The sequence below is a fragment of the Crotalus tigris genome, unplaced genomic scaffold (assembly GCF_016545835.1).
Source record: "Crotalus tigris isolate CLP2741 ecotype Arizona unplaced genomic scaffold, ASM1654583v1 scf7180000018301.7375997, whole genome shotgun sequence".
In the NCBI taxonomy this organism is placed as follows: Eukaryota; Metazoa; Chordata; class Lepidosauria; order Squamata; family Viperidae; genus Crotalus; species Crotalus tigris.
The window spans coordinates 5,774,354-5,792,047 of record NW_024096931.1 but is presented as its reverse complement, the minus strand read 5'-3'; the positions used below and the strand labels follow the sequence as shown (position 1 = coordinate 5,792,047).

The window sequence follows — 17,694 nt, the reverse complement described above, 5'->3', positions numbered from 1 at the left end:
AGCCCAGCCCAGCTGATTTCCTCTTCGGGGCTACCTTTATGATTGAAGAGTCCAGCCCATGTCTCAAAGCAAAGAAAGGTAACCAAAGAAAAGCTCATCAATATTTCCTGATTTGGAGAAGACCCACCTGCTTCTCTTCGATTGTTGAGGACCAGTTGACCTCGGGTTCAATTTCATGTGGGGTGAAATTGTAAATCTGATCGTGTTTCCCTCGCAAATTGTTCACTCTTTCCTTTAACTGCCGGATACTGAAGAAAAGAAAACCAAGAATTCTCGTCTGTTTTTTTTCCATGACCATCAGGAGCAAAAGATCAGGACCACACATGAAGGTCCAGTTAATTTACTACTACTACTCATGCCTATGCACAGGAATCTACTCAACTAACAATGAGTCCTGGTTTGGCTAGATAAGAGTCAACAGAATTCAAGAGGTGTTGGACTGAGTCCATTTGTGACTATGTAGAGACTCTAGGTTGATTCCTCTTTTGACTCCACCCCCAGATTCTGCCACTCCTTCTCCTACAATGACCCTTGGACAAGAGTTTCAACCTCCTTACACCCACTCCATTATAATTCTGAATTTAGCCCAAACTGGAGAGTTCTGCCTCTCTTGCTCCACTCAGAAGCTCCAATTTCCATGGGCCTTGATGGAAGAACTTTGCAGAATAACAGTCGGAAACGACCTTGAAGGCCTTGTAATCCAACCCCTATACCATTTCAGACAAGTGGCTGTCCAATATCTTCTTTAAAAGCTCCAGTTCTCACTGTCATGAAATTTCTCTTTAATTCTAGGTTGCTTCTCTCTTTGGTTAGTTTCCATCCATTGCTTCTTATTCTGCCTTCAGGTGCTTTGGAGAATAGCTTGACTCCCTCTTCTTTGGGGGAGCCCCTGAGATATTGGAACATGGCTGCTATGTCACTCCTACTCCTTCTTTTCATTAAACTAGACATACCCAATTCATGTGTGTTAGCTTCCAGCCCCCTAGTTATCTTTGTTGCTCTTCTCTATACTCTTTCTAGTATCTCAAAATCTTTTTTGTATCATGGTGACCAAAACTGGAGGCAATATTCCAAGTGTGGTCCCTCAACACAAATAACAGCTTCAGAAGAGAACATGGTTAGATCAGGACTGCAGTCCTAATAATTGCATAGAAGGAAAAGGGTGAAAAACGCCAGCTGCTATTTATATTTTCTGGTTTATAAATGGGCATAAAATATTGGGGGGGAAAATAGTGAGTGTAATGTGTAGCTCAGCCCTCAGAGAAGCTGCTGGCAAGCTAAGACAATCACAGCAATTTCCTACTGATGTTTTCCTGTATCTGAAACTGCAGAGGTAGCATGCAGATTTCCCTTTCGTATCTATAAGTCAAAAACAGCCTCCAGTTGACCTCCAAAAATGGAAGTATTTAAATGGAACACCAAGGCAATGCATTAAACCAGGGTGCTATCAAAACAGATCCCATAAGAAAGCAGTGCCAAATGATTCCATTTAATAGTGGAGAAAACAATATGGATCTTTTCATGAAGTCATCAGGAATTGGGTTCAACCCCCCCCCAAAAAACCTCCATGAAAGAGCTCACCAGCCTTTGGAGTCCCCTTCCAGAGTTTTTCTTTGAGAATAATACCAATTGAGGTGGGAAAAAATGAAACTTTGATTTTGGGTTTTGCTGATTAGGTAGGTTTGTTGTTAGAGAAGTGGCTAGTATATATCACCATATCACAAAAAAGATGTTGAGAGACTGGTAAAAATTCAGAGAAGAGCAACCAAGATGATCAAAGGCCTGGAGATTAAAACATACGAAGACCGGCTGCGGGACTTGGGTTTGGCCAGTCTAAAGAAAAGAAGAAATAGGGGAGACATGATAGCAGCGTTCCAGTATCTGAGGGGCTGCCACAAGGCAGAGGGGATCACATTATTCTCCAAAGCACCAGAGGGAAGGACAAGAAACAATGGTTGGAAGCTGATCAAGGAGAGAAGCAACCTGGAACTAAGGAGAAACTTCCTGACAGTGAGGACAATCAACCAGTGGAACAGCTTTCCCCCAGAAATTGTGGGCGCTCCATTGCTGGAAGCTTTAAAAAAGAGACTGGACAATCATCTGACTGATGATGATATAGGACCTCCTGCTTGAGCAGGGGGCTGACTAGAAGACCTCCAAGGTCCCTTCCAGCTTCTATTCTATTCTATTCTATTCTATTCTATTCTATTCTATTCTATTCTATTCTATTCTATTCTATTCCTATTATTATGTAAAAGTAAAATGTTGAGATTGTGTGTTATTACCTTATTCTACTGCACCAAACGGAGTCAGAAGTCAATACTTCTCTTTTTCTTCTCCCCTTTACCCTAGACTTTTTCTTCTTTCCCCTCCTCTCTCCTATTTTCCCACTATTTTCTTTTTTCTTTTTATTTCTGTATTTTATATTTTGATAAACGAATAAAAATACTTGAATCCGAGAACACCACCAATGTGCACCCCAAATTAAATATTTCATTAAAAAGCTAAAAACAGGTTGTTATCCTCATGCCTTGTTTTGAAACCGGAGAAGAACCCAGAACCATATGACAAAAAGTAACACAGGTCTCCTGGCCAACGTGGCCTTTGTGCTATCACCCCAGACTTACTCTTCCGTGATCATGTCCCCCTGGGGGTGTTTCATGTGGCGAGCGATGGCAGCGTCTCCATCCAGAACATAAAGGAGTTTGTCAGATTCAATCAATTTATCAGCAGTGAGATCCTGGTATTTTGTGGGCTGCCCAGCCTTAATTTTGTGCAGGTCCTAGAAACCAACAAGTGGTCAGAGATGCAATGAGAATAAAGTTTCATTAAAACACGTTTTTGCAATGTCCTAGCATTATCGTGTGCTTAGAAAAAGAAATGGCAGAAAGTATATTAATTTGGCTCAAAGACAACGTTTAACATTTTCAAAATATTTTTTTTTCAACTACAGATAGTCCTTGACTTACAATCATAATGCATAACATTTAAAATTGCATAAAATTGTCCCCTGCGCTTTCCTCCCAGTTCCCAAACTGACATGATACCAATAGATGATGGAAACCCTTTATAAATCCGATACAATTCTATTCTCTTGTCCTCAATGTGATATTTTTTTTAAAACAGAACATAAACCAGAGCCTTTGGAGGAGAAGCTCTAATAAAAGAGTTGCTACGTTCAAAAGGGACACCTGGCATTTCCATAAGAGTTGCATCGCTAAACATTTGTGGGGTTTTAATTCTTTATGTTCTGTTTTAAATGAATATTTACAGATAGAAAGGACAGAGGTATAGGAAGGAAGGAAGGAAGGAAGGAAGGAAGGAAGGAAGGAAGGAAGGAAGGAAGGAAGGAAGGAAGGAAGGAAGGAGATATAGACTAACATTTAGAACACAACATGCTAGATATCACAGTAGCAGCAGAAAAGCAAATTTTATTGAAAGATGCAATGGACCAAATGGCAGAAGGAGAACTTGCATCTTCCATTTAACCTAAAAAATGGAGATTAGGATTAATCTTGACATCCATGAGAAAAAGAACAGAAGAATAAAATAGAAAATGAAAGAACAGCAATGCCAGGTGGCATAAACAGACACAGATCTGCCCTGAACCAAAAGTAACCTTTTTCACAGTAAGAGAGTTCCAGCTGACTCAAACCCTAACATGCTCGTTCTAAACAAATCTAATGAACAATTTGAGCAACTCACAACCCAGGGCACAACCGCAACTTACGCTTTGCATTTTTGAGTCCGTTTCCACAATGTTCTTTTCCACTTGGTCAGCATTTTTCTGCAGCTTTTCAATCAGTTCTGTCAACTCCTTGCTGGAAATGCTGTGAAAGGAGAAGGCAAGGAAGTTGTTACTTGTTGTCGTTTGAAGTGTGTGCCAAAGGAAGAGGGAAGCACATTTCCATCTAACTAGACCCAGATTTGGCTCTAAAAATCAGAGACTTTTTTTTTTAAATTGTCCTCCACCATAATCTACGTAAGGTATCTTTTGCAATACATTTATTACATTTTACAAAACGAGCACCTAAAAACAAACATAAACTGACAATGAAGAAAAAGAAAAGTAAAGATTAAGCCAAAGAGGAAAGGGAGAGAGAGATGGAGGTGCAGAAAGATGCATAAAAAGAAAAGAAAAATATATGCAAAGGATGACTTGCAACTTCTTCGTCCCCGCATATAAAAGACACATTCAGCTTTTCGTTGAACGCCGTAACACAGGTAGTCCTCGGCCTTACGATTCGTTTAGTGACGTTCAAAATTAAAATGGTACTGAAAAAAGTCTTATGACAATTTTTCACACTTACGACCATTGCAGCATCCCCACGGCCACGGGATCAAAATTCAGACACTTAGTAAGTAACTCGTATTTATGACCGTTGCATTGTCCCGGCAGTCACGTGATCCCCTTTGGCGACCTTCTGACAAGCAAAGCCAATGGGGGGAAGCCAGATTCACTTAACAACCGGGTTACTAAGTTAACGACTGCAGCGGTTCACTTAACAACGGTGGCAAGAAAAATCATAAAATGGGGCAAAATTCACTTAAAAACTGTCTTGCTTAGCCTTGGACAGGGGTAGGCAACCTCGGCTCTTTTATGACTGTTGGACTTCAATTCCCAGAATTCCTGAGCCAGCCATGCTGAGGAGAAAGGGGGAGGTTTCCAAGCTGAGCCATGCTGGCTCAAGAATTCTGGGAGTTGAAGTCCACGAGTCATGAGGGGGCCAAGGTTGCCTACCCCTGGCCTTGGAAATACTGGGCTCAACTGTGGTTAAGGACTACCTGTATAGTGTCCGCTTTCCCCCCAAAGTTTTTTTTTCTTTTTTAAATTTTAGCAATGATCAAATTCATATGTCAGAATTTGATTTCTCTCTTCCCCTCCCCTCCCATAATCTCTTGCAAAAAGTCCACGAAGGGCTTCTGTCGAGCGTCTTCTTTCCACAGAGCTTTAAGGGACAGAAGAATTTCTCAAATGTTTTTGGAACGGCCCTCAATATTTTAAGGACTGAACGTCAGAAAAATGTCATGGGTAGTTTTTCTGTCCCCAGTTCACCTAGCTAGCTAGCTTACGAAACGGCAACAGTTGTGGTGGTTCATTCACCGAGAAAAACCGACCATTTTAGAATTACTTTTGCTGTCGGTCTCCTTTTAGTTTACAAAATGATTTTGCAACTTGCCTATTCCCCCAAAACCGCAACGCGTTATTGTTTGGGAAACTTTATTTTGCCCTTGGCCCAAAGCAGATTTCCACGGAGGAGCTGCCAAGTCCTTTTTGTATCTGGCCTTTCCTGGATCTTCAATCAATTACACAAAGGAAACTTGGTCTGACTTGATGCTGGCTAATTGAAAGTGTTTTTCTCCTCTACTACACATGTCAGGCTGCTGCTAAAGATACCAGGAAGCTTCCAGAAATGAGGAGGTTTGGCAAGGACTTCTCTCTCTCTTTCTCTCTCTACAGCTCTGGGCAAAGTTGGAAGTAGTGTTGAGCAAGTTCAGTGGGTGTTCTGCAACCGAGCAAGTTGTGGCAGTTGTCCTATTGCGATGGTTCCTAGCACCGGAGAGAGAAACTAATGTCTGCTTAGAACCTGTCTACCTCAATGCTGCTCCATCAGGTTAGCAAACTCAAGAGTTACGCACGAGGGGTCCTTGGTGTTCTCTGAGCTTGGTTGCTTTCCTGCAGACCTTTCATTGACTAGCATTGATGATGTTACCTAGTTTGGGTAATGAAACGTCTGCAAGGAAACAGTCAAGCTCAGAGAGCACCGTGGACTCTACAGTTCTTCTCTTCCTCTGCTCCACAAAACTCCCCTTCCTTCTAGCACTGATGACATTATCTAGTTTGGTACTGAAACATCTGCAAGAAAACAGCCAAGCTCAGAGAGCACCAAGGATCCCACAGTCCCTCTCCTTCTCCCATTCTCTTCCTCTATTCTGTCAACCCCACTCCCTTCTAGCACTGATGACGTTACCTAGTTTGGGTAATGAAACGTCTGCAAGAAAACAACCAAGCTCAGAGAGTACAAAGGATCCCACAGTCGTCCTCCTCCTCCTCCTCCTCCTCCTCCTCTTCACAAACTCCTCTCTCTTCTAGCACTGATGACGTTACCTAATTTGGTAATGAAACATCTGCAAGAAGACCACCAAGCTCAGAGAGCACCAAGGATCCCACAGTCCTCCTCCTCCTCCTCCTCCTCCTCCTCCTCCTCCTCCTCCTCCTCCTCCTCCTCCTCTCCACAAATCACCCCTCCCTTCTAGCACTGATGACGTTACCTAGTTTGGGTAATGAAACATCTGGAAGAAAACAACCAAGCTCAGAGGGCACCAGGCACCCCTCACTTCAACCCTGAGCTACAAATGACAGGTCAGCGGCCTTGGAATGTCTCAGCGTGGCACAAAGATCGCTTTTGGTTTCCCCCATCTTCCCATCGCTCCCTCCCCCCATAGATGTCTATGGGGATTCTCCGCCATCCAGGTCACGATTGTCCCAAAGGTGCTTTTTCAGAAGGCAACTGGGCGTTCTTTGTTTTCCATTGAAGATGGTTCCCTTCTCATCTAAGAAACTTCTTCAGCTCTGACTAGATGGCGGGGAGCGGATAGCTAAGTCCTTTCATTCCCCACCCTCCAGGCGGAGCTGAAGAAGCTTCCTGGATGAGAAGCGAAAAGTGTTCAAAGAAAAACAAGGAAGTCCAGTTGCCCCCCCCCCATAGCTTGTGACAGATTGGCATCTAATGGAGCACAGTAGACAGCGAAGGATGGCAGCTCAGACATAGCCCCTTGAGAGCCAATACATCCCTAAGGATATTTAGGCAGAGATCTCTTTAGCTTGTTAAAAAAAAAAAGAGTTTTCTACAAATTTGCAGATCATTTCCCTGATAGCAAAGGAGCTTGTAGGCAGCTGTTGATAACTTTGTCTCCCGCATTCTCATTAGCCTGGGAACCAAGCGTGACATTTTCTATGACAGACAGATAATCTTACAGGAAAGGAAAAGCCAACCCTTATCTTCCTTCATGTCTTCTGTAAGTCAAGACATGTCTCTCTTTTCCCGTCTGAGGATCAATTAATCGCCCTCAACTCCTATTTGTACCCCTGATTCCTCCATCTGCAGTCTGGCTCTTCTTTCTGGATTTTTTTAAGGAATCCCATCCCCATTTTTCAAGAGCTGGGATACATCCTCCCTCCCCTTCGTTCTTACATTCCAAAGGTTCCAAGAGTACGAAAACGCAAATTGCTCTCTACGTGAGTTGCTGATCTGAGCACGGAGCTGACGACAGTCAACCTCTTCTGGAGATACTAAGCAATATGGGCACCCCAACTCTTGGGTTATTTGATTTTCAGCAGCTCTAACACAAAGCTTTTTAAAAAAAAATACATATGAAACTAATAATAACAATCCAAAATAACTGGAGCACCACTTGAGCGCCACTGGCATTGACAAAATCTCCACTGGTCAATTGCAAAAGGCAGCTTTACTAGGAACAGCTTCCATCCTGTGAAGATACCTTTAACACCATCAAACACTCACATCTGCCTATCCCAGATCCTTGGGAAGGACTCTAGAGATGGATAAAAATGCCAAATCTAAACATCTGGCTGTCTGTGTGATGAACCATGACAATAATTTAAAAATCCCTTCTGGAGAACGTCAACTTGATCCTTTCTACCAGAGTGTGGCAAACATGGATGGGAAAGGAAATATGGACTACAGAAATGAATGAATACAATTTTTTTCCACTACTATACGCAAGTGAACATTACAGGAACTGGATAGGTCCAATCCGATGAAAAGAAGAACTTGGAGTGACATGATAGCAGTCTTCCAATATTTGAGATGCTGACACAAAGAAGAGGAGGACAACCTATTCTTCAATACACAAAGAAGAGAGGGACAACCTATTTTTCAATGCACTTGAGGACAAGACAAGAAGTTACAGATCAACGAGAGATCCAACCTAGAACTAAAGAGAAATTTCCTGACAGTGAGAACTATTCATCAGTGGAACGGCTTGCCTTCAGAAGTTATGGGTGCTCCATCATTGGAGGCTTTTAAGAAGAGACTGGACCACCATTTGTCCAAAATGGGATAGGGTCTGCTGCTCGGGCAGGAGGTTGGACTAGAAGACCTGCCAAGGTCCCTTTCAACTCTGTTATTCAGTATTCTGATTGTTTTCCCCACAGGATTCTCCATCTGCTCCAGCCTTCTTCTGGTTGGCTGAGCTAAAAGGCCTGGCATCACACATTGCAGGCCTGTTTCACTGAGAAAAACCTGCTGTCCCTGCCAATCCTTCTGGATCAGCAGCAAATGAATAGCATTGTTGAAGAGACAATCCCCATTCACGGCTCGCTTTTTCAGACCTCGCCAGATCAGTGAAATGATGCCGCCAGGACCGAAGAGGCGGAAGGCCGAAGAACAAAACGGTCCCAAAGCTTTGCTGAAAAACACCACGTGCCAGGTGGACTTATGCAACGGAGACGAATATTGTGCGATGGGTGCCCTCTTTTGTATGCCCAATTCCGCACTTCCCACAAGACCAAGGCCAGCAGTAAGACTGGTTTCCTTCAAAATGGACTGTGTGCATTCAACGTCACAGGTCCTGAATCAAATCCGAGTGGTCTCTCGCCACTTCCGATAAATCGGAGAGTTGCTTTTGTGTCCAGGTCAATCCATTTGATTTCTTTGGAATAAGCTACAGTGACTATGACTACAGGTAGTCCTCAACGCAAAGCCATGTTGTTGAGCGGCTGTCCAAAATGACTGAAAAACGTGGCTTACAATCGGTCCTCGTGCTTACAACCATCGCAGCACCCTCAGGGTTGTGCAACTCACTTATAACAGACACCTCACTTGGCAATGGAAATTCAGGTCACAACTGTGGTTGTAAGCTGAGGACGAGAAACAATGGCTGGGAACTGACCAAAGAGAGAAGCCACTTGGAATTAAGGAGAAACTTCCTGACAGTGAGGACAATCCACCAGTGGAACAGCTTGCCACCAGAAATTGTGGGCGCTCCATTGGTAGAAGTTTTTAAAGAGAGACTGGACAATCACCTGTCTGAGACGGTATAGGTTCTCCTGCTTGAGCAGGGGACTGGACTAGAAGACCTCCAAGGTCCATTCCAGCTCTGTTCTGATTGATTGATTGAACTAATCAAGCAAAGAAGCAACCTGGAATTAAGGAGAAGCTTTTTAACAGTGAGGACAATCAATCAGTGGAACAGCTTGCCTCCAGAAATCGTGGGCAGTCCATCACTGGAGGTTTTTAAGAACAGGCTAGACAGTCACTTGTCTGAGATGGTATAGGTTCTTCTCCTGCTTGAGTGGGGGGCTGGACTAGAAGACCTCCAAGGCCCCTTCCAACTCTGTTACAGCAAGTCCTCGACTTTCAACCACAATTAAGCCCAAAATTTCTGTGGCTCAGTGAGACAGTTGCTAAGTGAATTTTGCCCTGTTTCACGGCCTTTCTTGCCACTGTCGTTAAGTGAATCACCGCAGTTGTTAAGTTAGCGACCCGGCTGTTAAGTGAATCTGCCCCTCCATTGACTTTGCTTGTCAGAAGGTAGCCAAAGGGGATCACGTGACCCCGGGACACGGCGACCGTCATAAATGTGAGTCCGTTGCCAAGCCTCCGAATTCTGATCATGTGACTAAGGGGTGCTGTGACGATTGTGTGAGAAAGTGTCACAATTCACTTCTTTCAGTTCCGTTGTAATTTCGAACCGTCACTGAATGAACTGTTGGAAGTCCACAACGACCTTTAATAACTAATTTTTAAAGGAGATAAAAACTAATAAGATCTAATATAGAGAAAAGGAAAGAAAGAAAAGAAAGAAGCCCAAAATGAAAAAGCAAAAATAAACAAAGGACAAGAAATGGAACACCGGGACACTGTGACCATCATAAATATGAGTCAGTTGTCAAGCATCTGAATTTTGATCACGTGTCCATTGGGGAGGGGGATTGCTACAGCAGTCACAAGTGTGAAAAACGGCCACAAGACATTTTTTTCAGCGCCGTTGTAATTCTGAACGGTCACTAAATGAACTTCTGTATGTCGAGGACTACTATACTTGTGTTCTGTTTGGTTCTATCAAACAACGTCTTCTCCATTTGCTCTTCCTCCTCTCCTTACCAGCTCAGAACGAGCCCTCTGCCTTCAAAAGGAGAGACTTCCACCCACTGCTATTTTCATTTATTTAAAAAAATGAGGGAGAGAAGACGGGTGGCTCCAGGTGCATTTTTTATTATGCAATCCCTGAGATTCAGTCCCAAAAGGAAACTACTGAAAAGTAGCCATCCTAATACTTGTATTCGCACAGCTTGTTATGCAAACACGGCTGGCTTGTTTATGGTTCATTGTGTTGGGACACAGTACATCCAGCCCGTCTCTTATTGGTCACTCCCTGCACCCTCCATTAGTTTCCTTTTGGCCCCTTTTGGTCCATTTCCCATGGAGGGGGGGGGGGAAAGAGGGTTTGTGAAGAAAAGAACATTGAAAAGACTTTTCCGTTCGGGATTGCTCCCTCTACGTGCCGGGGAATGTGCAATGCTAAAACGTAAACTAGGGCTAGCAGAGCCAGGCCTGCTCATTTAATATGCTAAGTCAAAACAAATAACATCACATAAAGCCTTGACACAAGTGTCTAATTCGTACAATACACTGCCACACCTTGACTTGGTTTGTTTTCGGCTCGGTTGTTGTGTTTTCAACCCATGGGTGATGGCGGAGGTGTTGCGCAAACCTTGTCCCTATGTGGGAATCAGGACAGTCCGATCAAACAGGCATGATGAGTAATGTAACGTTTAATAAAGGCAGGAAAGAATAATTGAGTTTCTTTCCTTCCTTCTCTCCCTCCCTTCCTTAGCCGCCTCCCTCCCTTCCTCCCTCCCTCCCTCTCTCCCTTCCTTCCTTCCTTCCTTCCTTCCTTCCTTCCTTCCTTCCTTCCTTTCCTCCCTCCCCCTCTTTCATTTTTCCTTCTTTCCTCCCTCTTTCCATATTCCCTTCTCTTTAATCCTTCCTTTCCTTTCCTCTTCCTCCCTTCTTTCATTTTTCCTTCCTTCCTTCTTCCCTCCTTTTCATTTTTCCTTCCTTCCTTTTTTCCTCCCTCCTTCCATCCTTCCTTCCCTCCCTCCCTCCTTCTCTTTCATTTTTCCTTCCTTCCTTTTTCCCTTCTTTCATTTTCCCTTCCTTCCTTCCTTCCTTCCTTCCTTCCTTCCTTCCTTCCTTCCTCCCTTCTCTTTCATTTTTACTTCCTTCCTTCTTCCCTCCTTTTCATTTTTCCTTCCTTCCTTTTTTCCTCCGCCCTTCCATCCTTCCTTCCCTCCCTCCCTCCTTCTCTTTCATTTTTCCTTCCTTCCTTTTTCCCTTCTTTCATTTTCCCTTCCTTCCTTCCTTCCTTCCTTCCTTCCTTCCTTCCTTCCTTCCTCCCTTCTCTTTCATTTTTACTTCCTTCCTTCTTCCCTCCTTTTCATTTTTCCTTCCTTCCTTTTTCCTTCCATGCTCCCTTTAATCCTTCCTTCTTCCCTCCTTTTCATTTTTCCTTCCTTCCTTTTTTCCTCCCTCCTTCCATCCTTCCTTCCCTCCCTCCCTCCTTCTCTTTCATTTTTCCTTCCTTCCTTTTTCCCTTCTTTCATTTTCCCTTCCTTCCTTCCTTCCTTCCTTCCTTCCTCCCTTCTCTTTCATTTTTACTTCCTTCCTTCTTCCCTCCTTTTCATTTTTCCTTCCTTCCTTTTTCCTTCCATGCTCCCTTTAATCCTTCCTTCCCTCCCTCCTTTTTCATTTTTCCTTCCTTCTTTTTCCTCCCTCTTTCCATACTTCTTTCTCTTTAATCCTTTCTTTTTGTTCCTTCCTTCCCTCCTCCTTTCATTTTTCCTTCCTTCCTTCCTTCCTTCCTTCCTTCCTTCCTTCCTTCCTTCCTTCCTTCCTTCCTTCCTTCCCAATGCCAGATGTTTCATTAGGTATATCAGACTCCTGCACACCGTTGAGCAAATTACTGTCCTCACTAGAGTTAGTTTGTGTGCATGTGGGTGCGTGCTTGTGTACACTCACCATCTCCTGGCAAGTAGGTCGTTTTAATTTTGCCATTTCCATTTTCTGAGCCTAACCTGTTCCTCCCAAATGCATCATTGTTTACACACATTAAAAATACGAAGCATTCTCCAAAACAGACCTCTGTTTTCATGCCAGCAACCATCAGATAAATATTGTGACTAATGTTCTTTCTTTTTTTAAACTCCCTTTCAAAGTAACCTCATTCAGATGAATTGAGTAGATAACCCAAGCAGAGGCAATCCAACTGAAATTGTGACTGGCAGCAGTGTGAGCACCAGCACAAAATGGCAGCCAGAGTCAGCATTGCCAAGTGTAAGATACACAATAGTCAGGAGGCCAACTTGTCGCGATTCCAGTTAGTCCTTCTAGTTCTTTATTGTCTATTCTTGTTTTTATATCTTTTTTTTTTTTTTGCCAAGTAGGAAGGAAGGAGCTCAGTTCAAGAGCAATCTGAAAACTATTTGCAAAGCCAACCTCTACTCTAGTTTTATTTTCCAGAGATGCCTGTTGGACCTATGTAGGACCTAGAGACCTTGATGGATATGATGATGGTGAACATGATGATGTTGATGATGTTTTTGTTGATGATGATGATGATTACAGTAGTGATGGTGATGATGATGATACTAAAAGTGATACTCTGCTTTGTAAGAGGATTGTCCAATTTTGGCAACTTTAAGACTTATGGACTTCAACTCCCAGAATACCTCAGCCAGCATGGGAATCTAGGAAGGAAGGAAGGAAGGAAGGAAGGAAGGAAGGAAGGAAGGAAGGAAGGAAGGAAGGAAGGAAGGGGGAATTCTGGGAGTTGAAGTCCACAAGTCTTAGAGATGCCAAGGTTAGACATCCCTGCTTTATCGCTTATCATCTTTTCTTTATCTTTTTTGAAAGGGGAAAAATGAAAGTCAAACAAATGGAAGTTGAAGTAGGACACTTGGCCATAACTACTTTGATAGCTCCCGCTAAACCAAAGAGTTACAAGATTCTAGCATGAACAGAAACCTTGGTTGGATGTTATTTAGGTGTCCGTGGTTTTATCAGGGACTGACCAGCACTTTTGTGAACCAGTCCCAGGTTACACAAAGCCCTACTTTGCTTATCTGGGGTTTGCGGAATAGTTCAATCAGTGTTTCTCAACCTTGACAACTTTAAGATATGTAGACCGGTGGCTGGGGAATTCTGGGAGTTGAAGTCCACACATCTTAAATTTGCCAAGGTTGAGAATCACTGGGTTCAATGAATGGATCCAGACACAGAGATTCCTTGTCAATCATGGTTTATGGGTTGCAACCACTGGTTTCATACATAAGCTCAGCCACAACCACACCAGAACTGGGTCAGTTCAACCACTGCTTAGGACTTTTCTTGCCATTTCTCTCGGCCCTCTTTCTAGCTATTTTTATTTGCTATTTTTCCTTACCATCCTATCAGGTTTTAAAGTTGATGCCATCTGTTCTCTTTAGACAGAAGGCGGCAATAATTTTTCTTTATTTGATCCACTGGCATAGCCGCCCGTCTCAACAAGCGACTCTAGGCGTGAACGAAATTAAATAAAAATCAAAAAAATTACACCTATCAAGACATGAATTAAAATGTACAGTGGCCGAAAAGGTACCACAGTCAACAAGATGAATAAGCCAAGAATTGGTCCCTTCACACATTCAGGGCCCCAGGCCTGGGCATTTTCTAATCAGATAGGAATTGTACAGTAATATACTATTATTGGAGTCTGCATTCAGCCATGGAGTTTTCTGGGGACTTAACACATCCCTCTTCCTCAGCTAGTCTACCTCACTGGGTTGTTGCAGTAGAGACAAAATTATAGGAAGGCATCTTCCTTGAATACCTCACAGTGTGCTGCCCCAGGATAACAGAGCTTGGAAATTGGATTTCATTGCTGCAATATTATTATTATTATTATTATTATTAACAATTATCTCCGTGCGGTCAAGTTCAGCCCATCTCTTGGCTGATCTACTGGCCCAGGACATTTCCTGTTTCCTTCCCCATTGCAACATCTTCCATCCAGCGAGCCCTCCAGGGCTGAGCACAGGGCGTGAAGATCCAATTTAAATGTTTTGACAGCCCATCACCTAATGTGCACTCCCTCATTCTCTCTCTCCTGCAATCAGCTCTGGAGGCCACACAATTGCCCTGTGGGTTTGACACACTCTTTCCAGCTGGACAAAAGTCCCTGGAGAATGTGGGCTGGCATTCAGCTCCGTGCAAAGATGCAAAGTGCTAACAAAATACCGTGCAGATGTAAGCTAGGACCATCCAGGAGAATAAACAGTGCCAGGATTTGTTTGGCTAGTACAATTCCCCCCCCACACAGAAACACACACTTTGACAAGTTATTGCTGCAAAGGCATCCAGGACCTTTGCATTTCATGCCAGAACGAAGGGTGGAGGCATTTGCTGACCATCGGCCAAGCAATGTTGGCTGTGATCCAAGACAAAGTCGACGCCAAGTCCACTCAAAGTGGCTTTTTTTTTTTAACACAAGCTGCATGCAGCCTTGGCTGGAGGGTTTTATGAGGTCTTTCTCTCCATTCAAAAAGCCAAACTGAGACGGGCAACAATCTCAGCAGCTCAGTTTATAGAGCAGCTTTCCAAGACTGAGCCCGGAGGATTTTAGAACAAGTCATACAAATGTTGGCTCAGGATTCAAACCTGGCCTTACACAAGAGAACACGCCAGGGGAAAAGTCATGCCATAACCACGGGGGCATCTCCTGCCTGCAGTCATTCCATGATTTCTTTTGACTTACGGTCTGTTGGACAAATCAACCTGCACTGCTTACACATTGCACTGGCCTTATCCACAGGCAAGGCAATCAAGTGTTTGCCTTTTGGCTTTCCATGTCCGTAGGGATATGGTTAGATAGCCATCAGGAATTGGGGATGAAATGTTCAATGCTTTCAGAAGTGGCTTGTGGCTTGTGAAGAAAGTTAATCTGAGGAAGGAGGAGGAGGAGGAGGAGGAGGAGGAGGAGAAGGAGAAGAAGAAGGAGAAGAAGAAGGAGAACAAGAAGAAGAACTGGACTTTTGAAGATATTTTGCTTCTCATCCAAGAGGCTTCTTCAGTTCTGACTGAATGGTGGAGGATGGAAGAATTTATATTCCTGGCAGTCCTCTGGTCATTAGTACTCTCTCTGAGAGACAACCATGACCTGGATATACTGAGAATATCAATAGACAGTTGTAATGGAAGCCATTTTTCAAGACTTCTCCCATTCTAAACAACATCCTTCTTCTGCCTTTTGGTCCTCAAGGGCTCTCCACCCACACCTTCCTGTTCACCGGTGAGCAGATTAAAAAAAAATGCAAAGTCCTTACAGGTATGTCTTTAGCACCTGTCATTAATATGAATGGCATGTAAGAGCAAAACATCGCCAACTCTGTTATCTTCGGCAGATTCTGGACCTTGCAAATTGTTCAGCTGCAAGCATTTGTCCGCCAAAGCACAACCACACTCAAACACACACACACACACACACACACACACACACACACACACACACCCCAAATATACGTGCAAACATCTGGGGAAAGAGCCTCTGGTCAAATTACAGAGAGGGGCCCAACCCCCCCCAAAACCCCCACGTCAACAGCTTGAAAGCCACAACAGGAAAAGAATACAGATAGTCTTCGGCCAGAATTTCTGTTGCTAAACAAGTTGGTTGTTAAGCAAATCACACCTGACTTTACAACTCTTTTTTTTTTTTGCCACAATTGTTAAACAAACTGCTGCAGCTATTAAGAGAATCGTGCAATTGTTAAGTGAATCCAGCTTCCCCCATTAACTCTGCTTGAGGGAAGCTGGCTGGGAGTGTCACATACGGTAATTACCTGACCAAGCCAGGATGCTGCTACTGTCGTAAATAAATGCCATTTGCCAAACGTCTGAATTTTGATCCCCTGACCATGAGGATGCTACAATGGTGACAAGTGCGAAGGATGATCATAAGTCGCTTCTTTCAGTGCCCTTGTAACTTTGAATGGCGGCCAAACAGATGGATGTAAATCAAGGTCCACTTCTAGAGCTTTGGGAAGAGGGGCTGTGCTCATGAATCAGTGCCTGATTCCTCACAGCGTGCTAAGCCTTGCTTTAAGGAACCATGGTTTCTTGGGGGGGGGGGGAATCGTAACTGACTGAGATCCCACATTGTACCCCACCCAAAACAAATCTTATTTTGCTTAACGTCTTGTATGAAGCCAGTGATCCTTTTCGATGGCTCCGATGTAGATCAAAGGGGAGCAAATCGTGTAGAACACATATTAAGAGAAATAACGGTATTTATTTCTGATCATCTGAAACAATTTGTTGAATGTTGAATGCCTTTTCTAAGTCATTGTTGAATGCCTTTTCTAAGTCATCTTCAAATCTGAATGTTCTTTGGAAGAGTTGCAATGATCTTCTGCTGTTGTAGAGGTTTCTAAGGTTGGGTCTTTGAGGAACGCTCTCTCTTTAAAGCAGGGCTTTGCATGATATGTGGGAGCAGCCTCAAAGAACAACACTGGAGGAGAGATATATTCTTTGTGCAACAAACTAATTTAACCTTCCTTCCTTCCTTCCTTTATTCCTTGTCTTTCTTCCTTTGTCAGCTTTCCTTCCTTCCTTCCTTCCTTCCTTCCTTCCTTCCTTCCTTCCTTCCTTCCTTCCTTCCTTCCTTCCTTCCTTCTCTTCCTTCCTTTGTCAGCCTTCCTTCCTTCCTTCCTTCCTTCCTTCCTTCCTTCCTTCCTTCATTTCCTTGGCTTCCTTACTTTTCAGCTTTCCTTCCTTCCTTCCTTCCTTCCTTCCTTCCTTCCTTCCTTCCTTCCTTGTCTTTCGTTGTCAGCCTCCCTCCCTCCTTTCTTCCTGATTTAGATGGCTGCATATATGAAAGAATCATGAAGAAGAGAAGGAAGGGAGAAGCTCTCAGAGAAAAGATTTCACAGCCCTGAGACAGAGGGAAGGGTGAGAAAGAAACTCAAAATAACCCTGCTTTGATTTTGTTTAACATAAGATAATTTTAGGTGGTTTTATTCACAAGGCACAGATTGAGGTTGCCAAGTAAGTATGCATAACTCAATTGTTTAGACAAAATGTACTGTATTTGTACCAGAGATGGCTCAAAGAAAACAAGTCCAAAATGATTGAATGGCCAACCTAGTTTAAGTACCCACCCTTTTCTTTTGTCTAAATCATTCTTTTCTCTTTCCACAATAATTTTTATTCGAACTTACAGATTGAAAGACAAAAAAGCAATAAAAACTTACAAAAATATATAAAAAAGAAGAAATACAAAGTGCAAAAAGTATGTATGTATATATGTATATGTATGTATATATATATATATATATATATATATATATATATATATATATATATATATATGAAAATATATAAAGATTTCATCAAGAGAAGTACAATTTCAATAAATTATCACCTGATACTACAATAAATGATCTCTCCTTCCCATATTTCAACTCTAATCAATAAACAAATTCTTAAAGCCCCACCCTAACCCTACCTATCTATCTATCTGTCATCCATCCATCCATTAATCTGAATAAAATTTCTTTTACTTTTAATTTATCACTTTTTGTAAAAAATACAACAGCAAAAAAGTCCTTCTTCCCATTTCACCTCTTATCTATTA

At 42.9% G+C, this 17,694-nt stretch overlaps 1 protein-coding gene across 2 annotated transcripts in view; it reads right to left on the bottom strand.

The window, feature by feature from the left end:
• The window catches only part of PPL (periplakin), a 60,808-nt gene that overhangs the window by 27,318 nt on the left and 15,796 nt on the right, over positions 1–17,694 (bottom strand). For both annotated transcript variants that reach the window (XM_039349816.1, XM_039349817.1), the window contains 3 exons: positions 3,731–3,830; positions 2,628–2,782; positions 128–248 (listed from right to left, as the gene is read on the bottom strand). In XM_039349816.1, the coding sequence (XP_039205750.1) occupies positions 128–248; positions 2,628–2,782; positions 3,731–3,830 (376 nt within the window). The remainder of the gene's footprint in view (positions 1–127; positions 249–2,627; positions 2,783–3,730; positions 3,831–17,694) is intronic.